The sequence below is a fragment of the Castor canadensis genome, chromosome 4 (genome assembly GCF_047511655.1).
Source record: "Castor canadensis chromosome 4, mCasCan1.hap1v2, whole genome shotgun sequence".
Taxonomy (NCBI): Eukaryota; Metazoa; Chordata; class Mammalia; order Rodentia; family Castoridae; genus Castor; species Castor canadensis.
The window spans coordinates 116513292-116525851 of NC_133389.1; the positions used below are offsets into that span (position 1 = coordinate 116513292).

The 12560-nt window shown below is 37.4% G+C and overlaps 1 protein-coding gene across 1 annotated transcript in view; it reads right to left on the reverse strand.

Moving 5' to 3' along the window:
• Positions 1-12065, reverse strand: part of Ifih1 (interferon induced with helicase C domain 1) — a 60111-nt gene extending 48046 nt beyond the window's left edge. The window contains exons 1-2 of the mRNA XM_074070961.1: positions 11296-12065; positions 4413-4581 (exon numbers count right to left, since the gene is read on the reverse strand). Coding sequence (XP_073927062.1) covers positions 4413-4581; positions 11296-11748 — 622 coding nt within the window. The 5' untranslated portion in view covers positions 11749-12065. The remainder of the gene's footprint in view (positions 1-4412; positions 4582-11295) is intronic.
• Between the last annotated feature and the right edge of the window lie 495 nt (positions 12066-12560).

A 12560-nucleotide genomic window follows, 5' to 3' on the forward strand; every position in this document is an offset into this window, starting at 1 on the left:
TCTCTACTTTATAGGCAAGTAAGGCAGGCACAGGGAGGTCTAGTGCCTGGCTGAAAGTCATACATCTAGGGAAGGAGCCAGGAGTAGATAAGCACAAGAATCCAGAGTCTAGGCTCTCTATCAGTCTGCTGGGGCTGCCTCAACAACATCCCCCATAGACTGGGAGGTTTACAACAGAAATTTACTTTTCACAGTTCTGGGCATTGGAAACCCATGGGGCCAGCAGGGCTGATGTCTATGAGACTCTCCTCAGAGTGCACCAGACCACCCTCTCACTGTGTCCTCATTTAGTGAAGAGATGCTTCTCTTTCCTTTTGTCTTACCTCTCATGATATGACCCCAAACATTAGATCAGGCCTAGCTTTATGACTTCATTCATCATTAATTGCCCCCTAAAGACAAAATCTGTAGATATAAGAGTAGGTAGATTCACCCCAAGGCTCTATAAGGCAGTCTCACCCTTTTTCCTCTCTCAAAAGGCCTTGCCCTTCCAGATTTCTGTGAGGGTAGCCTCACTTCTGAGGCACCTAATCCAAACCAGACAGACATCCCCACCCTTGGATATGAAGAGGGAAACAGCACTCTTTATGAGCTTTCCTTTCCTTAAAGAATAGCTCATATTCACTGTGAAATAACTTTATGCATTGGTTCTATAGGTCCAAGAAATCTGATAGCTTTTCTTTATTCCATCCTACTTTCTGTCCTCTTTAGTTCAAAATGAAGTGTCTTTGTTGGTCAAATCCTGGTTTCTGCTGAAATGGCTAATCTAACCCATGAGTCACATTCACACTCTTTCTGTCAGCTGTTTGCTCATTACACCTTAGTAGTCTTTTTCAGCGCATACTTTCTCATTTTTTAAAATAACATAGACAGGTTAAGAATGTCCCAAATCTTTAAGTTCCTTCTTTGACTCATTTTCTCTTCTTTTTCATTTTATCCTAACTAATCAGGAGAAACAACACTACTTCTTTGACATTTTGCTTAGAAAGCTCCTCAGTTGAATACCCAAATTCATTACCTATATGGACTACTTTCACAAAATACTGGAAAACTCTTCTACCAAGTTATATCCCATTTTATGACAAGGGTCATCTTTCTTCCAGTTTCCAATATGGTCCTCATTTCCTTCTAAGACATCACCAGAATAACTCTTTACATCTATATTTTGAACATTCACCTCAAAACTCTTTACTCTCTAGTCATTATCCAGTTCTAAAAATCACTTTTACATGTTTAGGCATTTGTTTTAGTGATACCAAGGTTTGTATTAGTTAGCTGAGAACAAAATACAATAGACTGGTGGCTTAAACAACAGAAATTTACTCACAATTTTGGAGACTGAAAGTCAAGATCCAGGTCCCACCAGGGTCAGTGCCTAGAGGTCACTTTTCTTGAGTTGCAAATGGCTGCCTTCTTATTATGTCATCACAGGATGGAAATAGAGTGAGATCTCCTTTCCTCTTTCTCTTCTTCTAAGGCCATAATCCTATTGGATTGGGGCCTCACTCTTTTAGTCTCGTTTAACCTTAATCACTTCTTCATATCCCTCTCTCTAGATATAATTACACTGAGGGCTAAGATTTCAATCTATAAATTTTGTGGGAGCTAAACTCAGTTAGTAGCAGCTCCTAATCACATGAAAACTCTTAGCTAACTTTGTTCTGGACATGAGGACCTGCCATAAAAATGCTCAGATGAGTTCAGCAAAAGATATTTAAATCTTCAACTATTCTGATTTGGTTTTCTAAGGAAATGCTTATTTGTCATGAGTTGGTCAGGAGTGAGGTCTGAATGCATTTAAAAGTAGTGGGAGAGTGTAAAAGCACTGAGTTTCAGATGGGGCATTGCACTTTCCATCCAACCTTTAAAGGAAGACTCGAAACCTATTTTTACTCTGCAGATAGTCCTACATATCTGAGTCAACATCCATCATCACTCTATTTGGTTGAAAGGAAGAAAAGTCCAGGGTGTGAGAGGACACTGGAATGGGGTCAAAGAAGAAGAAAAGGATCACTTTTTTCTTTTTGTAGTCTTTTCCCACTTCATAAAGTGCTTGACCTTGGCTAACCAGAATTTGTGGTTGAGTTGGAACACTTAGAGACTCATAAAAATCTAATTACAATACAGAGTTATGGCATATAGGAAGGAAGGTAAAAAGGAAGGCATGAGGATACCGTACACATATCATATGTGTCATAATACTGGAACTATGTAGGATTTACTAAATACAGTCTAGCTACATTACTATTGTTCAAAAAATTACAATTTGAAAGATTACACTAAACTTGGAACAAGATACCTAGTAAAATGGAACTTAAAAATATCTTAGCACTAAATGTTGCAAAATATGTTGGAGGACCTGGAAAACATTTTGGGGCAGATTTTCACTCTCCTTTCTAAACAATAAAAGAATCAAACATAAAATGGAGTAAGTGTGCTCTAACATGTAAGCATGAAAAGTTGCCTTTTCTAATACCACTTCCTACACTGGGACCACAATTTCCTGGGAAACAGAAGAGTCTAAACTGTAGCCATTTCAAGTTCAAGAATGACTGTCATGGATGGCAATGGTCCCCTGAGGTCTTGAGTGGAAACTCATCATGAATTCCTTGAGGCATGTACAGGTTTGGCCCTCTCAAGGTATGCAGTTTTGACTAGAAATCCCTTCAGACTCAGCAAACTGGCATTATAGTTATGCCATGGGAAAATGACCCAGAAATAATATATTCATGAAAAAATGTGACCTCTTTCTTTTTTATTTCCATACTAGGATTGTGCTAGGGAAGTGCTCTGCCAGTTCAGCATCCCTGCTCTCAGTCCATTTTGCTTAATTTTTGAATAGGATCTAACATTTTTCATTCAGGCTGGTCTCAGATTGCAATTCTTCTACTTATATCTCCCCCATAGCTGGGATTATAGATGTGAACCACTGTTCCTGGCCCTAAAAACATGGTCTTGATATTGGATGTACACAGTACTTTTGAGGTTCCTCCAGGAAAATGAAGCAAAATAAAGACACTTCTTATTAAGAACACTTTTTACATAGTTAACAGTTTGTGGCAGAAGAGAAGCAAAGATAGTTAAGGACACTGGAACTTGCTAGTGGATGTCATGGAGTTTACCTGTTGAAAGCTAGATTGACTACCTTTGATGAGTGAGTCCTCCAAACCCTTGAGTAATTCCAGTGAGAACTTATGTTCATCTCAAATTTGGGAGTCAGTGTCTCTCTCTCCCTTTTTTCACAGTCTGTCTCTCTACAGAGAGATACGGATGGAGATAGAGAGGTAGAAGTAAAGCTAATAGAAACACTGGAACTTGCTGGTGGATGGACCATGGAATTACTGTCTGATTTTTGGAATCTGGATTGGCAACTTTTAAATGAGTCTGATAAATTTATCGATATGTTTCTGTATATCACTACAGGACAAAAGTGAAGCTATTTCATAAAATGATACACATAATACACAGCAAGCTATTTCTCTCGTGATGTGGTAATTTCAGTTCAATACTCACATTTCTTTTTATACAATCTATGGCTGTTTCTGTTTTGCATACTCTGTATATTTTTGAAAATTATTTACCATGTATCTCATTTCACTAGAAAGTGTGATGCATGAGAATAGGGATTTTGTGAGTTTCCTTTAACTCCGTATCTTCAGCACCTAGAACATTTCCTGGCAGGCTCATTCTATGTTCATTGACTGACTGACTGACTGACTGAAGAGAAATGAAGTAATTTTGAAATGATTATAATTACCACTAATTTGTTAACAATGAGCTTTCAATTTGAAATGAACTTTTCAGTATTTTTGAAAGCAGAGGATACATACTATGAAAAGAAAAATAAGATGACAGTTTAAATCAGATTTACAAGTAATTTATGTAAAAGGGCTACAAAGTATTATTATTATCAGATAATTTTTTAAATTCCCATTAAGTAAGGTTGAGATATGTTGACATTTGGAAGCCTTTTATCAAATGTTTAAAAGTTACTTACAATTTTAGGAAACTATGCAGAAGACTATGCAGCAAAGTTATAGTAACCACTAAAATATTTTCTTCCTACTTATTTTTATATTTTTAATGTTAAAATATACTGATAAAATTTCAGGAAATAATCTTGTTCCCAAAATAAAATTGATGGCAGAGTGTAGAAAGACTAGGAATCAAACTCTAGTATCCCAGCCCAGCTCACTGAAGGTTGTAAAACGGACTGTGACAAGTTCATCTTTACCCAGGCATCAGTTCCCTCATTTGTAAAGGGGATAAAAAGAAATCGTTTTTCAAATCCCTTCCCTTTTAAAAATTTTCACTTCACAAATCTTGATGTTCGGCGTTATATGTGCAGGCTTCCCGAAAGGCTCAAGCACTAGGTAAAATGTGCAAAACCCTCCCTTGTGAAATGAGAATACCTGCGCTTTCTTCCGAGCCGTCAACACCTGTTAACTCTCGGGCGAGTTCATCGTTTCCCGTTTGGCGGAGAACATTCAGAAATGTAGAAAACCAGTTTTCTTTCAGCACGATCCTTTTTAGCAGCTCTCTTACACCTGATTCATTTCCATTATTTTCTGCAGCAGAAATCTGTTTTAAGAGAAAAGAAGACTTAAAGAAGATGGAACATCTGAATAAACGTATGCAGGAAAGATTCCTTAGGAAAATTGAGCAATTAAGCATAAATATAAACAAAGGCTTGTATTCAAACACTAAGAATATGCAGTGTTTCTTGTAGCAATTATGAAGTCCATCAGGAAAAAAAAAAATCTGAGCCATGCTCCCTTCTAAATATGACCAGTTTTTGAGCCACAGAAATATTCAAAACTAGCACTTAGGAAATTAATATTTCACCTGAGACTCTGAATAAGGATTAATCATCTTTAATTTGTAGCCTTGCCATGTTTCTCTTTATTGATTACTTTCAGTGTTTGTATGGCTTGCTATTTCTTTTTAACTCATTAAGATTATAATGTAAATGAGAAATGTTTACTTCATGTCCAACTCCTCTTTCTTCGCTTTAACATGATGGAAGTAATTACTACCACGGATTTATATTCTTGCTTATTTAATATTTGCATGATTTATTATTGCTATAATAAAAATTTCCCAACTTTTTGTTTCACATTAGGAGAAATTTGTTTCTATATTCCTTTTTAATATGAGTAGGAATTATTTTCTATATCCATTCCTTACAATCTTCAGCCTTCATTTGCTTTCCCTTCTGTATTAATCTGATCAATGTTTTGAAAATGTGGTTATTTGTATAGTCATTATTAAAGTGCATCTTCCCATATCCTAACAGAATAACAAACATTTAGAGATAGACTAACACAAGCCATGTTAGACCAGAAAGAAATCAGGACATCAACAGCTGTCTGTGGCGTCAGGAGAATGGTTTCTCCCCAGACCTCCACATATAGATGTGGAAAGTGAGGCTGCTGACTATAGATTTCAGGGTTTCACCATCTTACTTGCAGGTTAGAATCACCTATGGAGATTTAAGAAATACTAATGCCTAGGAACTACCCAAGAGATTCTGACATATTTTGTTGATGTTGATAACCTATACATTTTTTTCAATTTTTTTAGCATTTCCCATGACTCTGATTAGCATTCTAGATGAGAAATACTGACTTAGACATTCTCCAGGTTCCTTCTCAATATCTGCCAATGCCTACATAATTTGGATTGTTTAATTAGCGCTTTCCTACAAAATCCATGTATTTTCTAGTACTATAATTTTCTTCCACAACCTGCTAGCATCAGGAACTTATCAGCATTTTTGCAACAGTGTCTGGCACAAACTTAGTACTAGCTATTATTATGACTGACTGGGAAAGCTATTTACTTTTACACACATTTCACTAGCAGACACTACTTAGTACAGGGAGGGTTCAGCATGATCTCCATTCAAATGCTATTTAAATCTTGTTAGCTAAGAGTTGCTAGGCTGTTCTAAGGGCTTTGCATATATTAACCCAGCAGCACTGCACTGCTATAAACCCTCTTTACAGATCAGGAATCCAAGGCACACAGATGCTTAGTTACCTCTCTAAAGTCAGACAGCTGGTGAGTGGTTGAGGTAGAATTTGATTCTAGGCATTTGGCTTTAGAAGCTGAACGCTATCCACTTAAGTTACAATCAGAGCTAATAATCTCCAGTTTTAAACTCATTTTCTGGCCAAATGTGGTTAACATGACTATTTGAGCTTAATAAATTTTTAACTGATTTTTAACCCATCTCCTCCATGGCATTGTCTAAGAGGGTTCTTGCTCATTTCCTACTTTTCTCTAACTTCATTTGCCTCTTAATGGAAATTTTTTGTCTTCTTACTGCTTGTAAGACTTTTAGTATGATCCGTTAATTTGTGATGTAATTGCTGTAGATGTAAATAAGACTGGTTTCAGCACCCTATTTTAACTTTACCATTTCTCTTTTTTATTATCCCATTATTTAATCTGCTTTAAAAACTTTATAAAGAATGTTCTAAAATGAATGAATGAAGCAAAAATCTAAGCATATTCTCTAGATTACTTTTTCTTCAACTGCTAATCTGCTAAATTGGTTTCTTCTGTGTAATCTGATTTGTTGTTTTCTTTGCCCTTCCTGAGTCCAGGCATTTGGAGCTCATGATATCATTATCTCCTACAAGTATTTTTATTACTTGAGTGTGTAACTGCATATAATGTCCATGCAATTTTATAAGCCTCATTAAGATTCTGAATTTTTTTAATAAAACTTGCCAGTTTTGGTGCTGGAAGGTATATCAATTCCCTTTGAAGTAATCATATACATATCTGTTCTTCTCTAATATTAGAAAGATATTAGATCCCAACATATAAACATAATAACTAAAGTTCCAGGGAGGTGAATATTTAGAATTGAGAATGTAATGGTAGATAGACTGATTCCCTCCCTAAGTGGAAGCTTTCTCTATGAAGTTAAAAATGTCAATGGATACACAGTTATCTAATTTAGGGAATATAAGATGTATTTATCTAACACCATGCTCCCCTAGCACTTAATGTCTTATAGTGCATTATGTCATATTCATATATACATGAATTGTTTAAATATTTTTCATTCTCTAGTGGATATGGCAATGCAATGCAGTCATATTTTAAATTCTTTGACATACTTCTTCTAACAGAAACCAGTGAGGAAACCAAAGATACTGTCCTAAAGCACTGGCTTGCCACACAATTGTACTGTTTGATAGGAAAATTTTCTCTTTTATAAGAATCTTAGATACTTAAGTACAATGATGATTTTTGAGTCTAGCAGAGTTCAGCTAATTTTAATAGTAAATCAGGAGGCAAAATTCACATGTTAAATAATTTACATGTCTTTGTCAAATGAATATTTATTGTCAAATTCACATAGCTAAGTACTTTTTTCTTCTTTTTTTATTAGCATATAATAGTTGTATAGAGGGATGTGTTGTGATATTTACATATGTGCTTATATATATCTTACAATATATTTTAGTTAGATTCACCCCTCCCCCTTAGAACAATTTCAATAGGTTTCATTCTTCTCTTTTCATATATGAATACAAAATACATTCACCATATTCACCCTCATTCACCCTTTCCTTATGACCACCCACCTCCACTGGTACTCACCTGGAAAAGACCTGTTTTATTCTCCTGTCTTTCATTTATTTTTTAAAGTGTATATTGATAGTCCAAGGGGGTTTTGTCTTGGTATTTCAGGCCTGTATATTTCATTCTTTAATCAAATTTATACCCATTATTTACTATTTATCTATCCCCATGTTCCCCTAATAGTTAATGTCTTTTAGTGTATTATGTCATATTCATATATACATGAATTGTTTAAATATTTTTCATTCCTTAGGAATTTCTTTCCCTCTCCCATCTCCTGTCAACCCCTGACACAGATCCACTAATACAGACTTGTTCTCTCTCTCACTATATATAGTAAATCAGGTAAGCAAAATTCACATGTTAAATAATTTACATGGACTAGTCATGGTGTATTTCTGGTTCTCTATGCAAATGAGAGATGCATGGGGTCACCAAATCTCCAAGTATTGTTTCACCTGGGCTAAAACATGTTCCTCTCTTTAACTGTTCAGGTTGATAATAAGATACTATGGAAACATGCATGTAATCATTTTTGCCTGAGAGTTCATCACTGTCTGTGTCAATGGATATGCCAAGCAGGCACTAAGCATCCTAAAAGAAGTGGGGCAGTAATGGGGCACTCCCTTTCTGTGAGGGATCATTTTATTACGATGCTCAATTAAATGACTCCTTCATTTATTGCTGAGTTTCCAGCACTGAGAATAGTGCCTTCCAAACAGTACACATTCTTTAACTATTGGTTAGAAGAATGAATTCTGATTAACATTACAACATAAGCTCCAGGAAAGCACAGACAGAGTCTTGTGTTTTTCTCTTATCTTCCTGCCACTAGCTTGGTATCTAGCACAAAGATACCCCTTAAAAAATTCAAACTGAATGAAAGAATAAATCAACAAATTAAATACGCTCTTTGAGTACTCATTGGACACAAAACCAAGTCTTAGGTCATTTTCAGAAGCCCTGCTATAATTGAAGGCATGGTTTCCTAAACTAAAACGGGAATCCTAAACTAAAATGACCAATCAAGTAGGAAATGTCTACTGGGACACAAGAAAAGAATAAAAATAAAAGATTATTTTTAGGAGTCCTGATTACTTAGGTAGGCTAAGCTTAACTTTTGACATTTTTTTAAGCTGTCAAAACTCAAATTTGGAAATTTAATGCCCATTGTCCATCCATTCCTCAATATCTGGCAAGGCACAGATATTGTGTGTGTGTGTGTGTGTCTCAACTTTTATTCCAGAAGCTTTTTGCAAATAATTCAAACATTTAATTATAAAATCAATACTTATTAGCTACCAACACCATACCTAGGCCTGGCTATCTTCTTGCAGCTTACAAGATGAAAGACAGTTTTTCCTTCAAATTAGTTTAATCTACCAGGAACGTAAAGAAGTAGGTCTGAATTTCAACATGGAAGATTTACCTAAGTCCCTGAAATCTTAACTTTACAAGGAAATAAAACCAAATGAGTGACAATGAAAAGCCCATGTAATAATCACATCAAAATTGTTCTTTATTATTTATGAAGCTTTTTTATAAGCACTGTTTCTCATTTGATGTTGACTAAAATACTGTGAGGAAAGAAATTATTATAATTATATTTGTTTTCATGAGTAAACACAGGATCTGGAACTTAAATAACTCCCTAAAGTTACACATATAATAAGAAGCAAAGATAGACCTCAAATCCAAGTCTTCCTATCATACTTTGTTGCTGTAAGGTAATCAAGCATCGATGGTATCCGTATCAAGAGATTTTCCAGATGTAATGCTCCCTTCCATAGTCCACCATTGTCTACTATGCTTATTTTTGAAACTGATAATATAAAATGATGCATACAAAAATGATTACACACTCTCATAGACACACTATTGCTCATTCAAGAGCCTTAAATACATAGTGATTCAGTTTTTCAGGGCCTCCTTTGAAATGAGAATCTGAGAGAAAGTTTGAGTTGCTTTGGTCTTAACTGCCTCCAGTACACAAAAGTCCCTTTACTTTCTATCTTCTTTGTGTCAAATCCCCTGCATTACTGCTAGCTGCCTCCAAGCTTGCCAGAATCAAGAACTTGGATAAAATGTAGCTGGCGGAAATTCAATCCAGGCAAGACAAAAGTGATGCTGATAGGCAGAAGTATTTAGAGTAAATAAGGAGAAGTGCTGTTTCACTGGCAATCGGGACATCATACCACCAAACATAAACAGCTTTGTGGTGTTACTGGACTCTGTTGCTTCTGGACTTCCTAACAGCTACTGTGGCTGGAAATGCCATCTTCCATCTCCAGCTGGCTTGAAGGCTGCATACTTTCTTCCAAATTAAGATTCTGCCACAGTGATGTACACATTTGTCATATCCAGCTGGACTACTATAATGCGTTCTAGTTGGTTCTCAATACACAAAACGATATAAACACTACAGACAACAGTGTAAAGTCATTTACTTGTTGGGAAAACTGGCCATGAAAATTAGATACATGTTTGGGTCCATAGACAGGCCCAGAGGCTGTACAGTTTACAAAGGACCATTAACTTTAGTCATTAAGACCAAGTCACCTCATAGGCTATAGCTAAGCAATTTATAATAAAGATACAAACAACTGATGGATCAAAAAGAAAGAAAATGTCAAAATCAGAACATAGGATACACAAAGCCTTTGACTTGTAGGGATGGTTTCATTTGTGTATGACCTTCTCAAAATAAGACTTTTGACTTATAAGTCAAATAGGTCAGCATTTTTATACTTCATGGTATGTCTTCTGTCATTGAAAAATAATGAACATTACATTAATTGTAATGATGCTTGTAAAATTTACCCTGTCAAGAATGAAACCTTTAAAAAAACTCTTGATCCCTTCATTAATACAAAAAACTGAAATAAGCAGCAACATATTTTTTAAAACTTTGGTTAAAGTAAAAAAAAGTGAGAGAGAGAGAGAGAGAGGAAAGAGAGAGAGATTTATAATTTCCTTGTTTGGACCAAGACTAATGGGACCATGTATGATATAGGTCAGAGATTTTTGGAAAACATTTCTTTAAAATGGGCAAATAATAAATATTTTAGGTTTATAGGTCATATTGTCTATGTCCAACTGTGACAAAGCATCCACAAAAAGTATATAAACAATTAAGCATGACTGTGTTCCAATAAAACTTTATGAGCACAGGAAAAAAAAAATCGGAAAATCATTCTTAGCTTTGTAGTCCTGCAGAAATGAGTCACAGGCTGGATTCAGCCTGTGGAACTACATTACACCATCAGAACCCAAGTAACTTAACTCTGCCACTGCTCTTCTTGGAACACCTTCAACAATTTTTTTAACCTATCTCAGTTTTCTCATCTGTAAAATGGAGTTAATACCACTAAGACACACTGTGGGTTATTTGAGCATGCACTGTGATAATACATTTCAAAATTTGTAATTATTGCACATAGCAAGTGTTCATAAACTTTATTGATGCACATCCCCGCTCTTGTGTTAATTCCTCAGTTTATTTCATCAAAGGATTAGAAAATTAGCTTTTATACTTAAAATTTCAAAATTGTCTTTTGAAGTACCTTTTTAAAGAAGGTGGGAACCAGGTTTTCCCAAAGATGTCAAAGACCATGTAGGATGGGGTAAATGGACCAGCAACCTCCCTTTTACAAAATCTGCCTAAAACCCCAGCACCATTGGAACTACACATACCCGATTTCTGTCCTCAGTTGTCAACAGTTCCTCCTCCACACATTTATCCAAGACATCTCTCACCAGGAGCTTGTCCACCAGAGTGGGCTGAAGGAGGTTCAGCAGTTGGAGACACTCATCATGGGCGCTCTCAAAAGAAGGGGAGGGTAAGTCCGTGAGCTGGGGGTTCACGTAGCGGGCTGCCAAGCTGCTGCCCGCTCTCCTCAGGGCTTCCACAAATACCTGGGTCCAGCCGGGGGGCCAGACCGCCTTCTCCAAATTGCTGAGCAGCATTTCCACTGCTCGAGTGTTCCCACAGGTGGTCGCCGTGCTGAGAATCTGCTCTTTCAGTTCTTGGGGCAGAAAGTTGAGGTAGTCTAGCACAGGCTCTACCTGGATGCACATTTTCACTCTGTTCCTGAAGCACGAGATGAGATAGCGGAAACTCTTGTCCGCGGAATTCTCCTTCGACATCTTCAGTTCTCAGGAAAAGGGACTGGACTGGCTTCTCCGGATCAGACGGTCGACAGGTGAGAGCTGTGCCGCTTGGGACAACCACGATGCGCGGCCCCGGCAGGTGCGCGCGAGCGTGGGCGCACCTGGGCAGGTGGGCAGGGCCCGCGGGCCGGGGCGCAGGCGGCCAGGTGTGCTCTGACCCCGGTAGTCCCTTGGACTCCACCAGAGCCACGCGCTGCCCCTACCCCGGGTGGGAGCTGTGAGTCCTGCTGTTCTTATAATTTGCCTGACCGGTTTCTGTTTCGATTCCCTTCTTAGGACTTCTTCCCCAAACGTAATCATCTGGGCGGGAAGGGAGTTTCCCTAGGGAGGAGCAACGCTCAGGTCGCTACTAGTCAAGGACACCAGGGGAAATAGAAAAAGAAAGCAATCCATTTCTCCCACACTAGGAAAGACAACCTCACTGTGGCAATGCTTTTCCTGCCTTCCTAGCTACTTTGTCTTCCTAGCGGTGTTGTGCCCTCAACAATCAGACCCCTGTCAGTAAATGTAGAGGGCAGGACAGTGTGTGATTAGAGACTTCCCTGTGGGGAAAAAATGAAGAGATCCTGATTTGACCAGGAAGGAGTTACCCTTTGCTAGTGAATACGGGCAGGTCTGGCCCAGCCGGAGGGGCGGGACTGCAAGAGGTAGGTAGAGAGAGAAAGTTACCGAGACATCTGTCCAGAATTGTAGAACCCTATACCTCATGAGGAAGTTACTTCTGTCCGTTTCCTAAAATAAACCTGACCTCCTGTGGGTGCCCAAGAACTAATTTGTTCCTCGGCAAA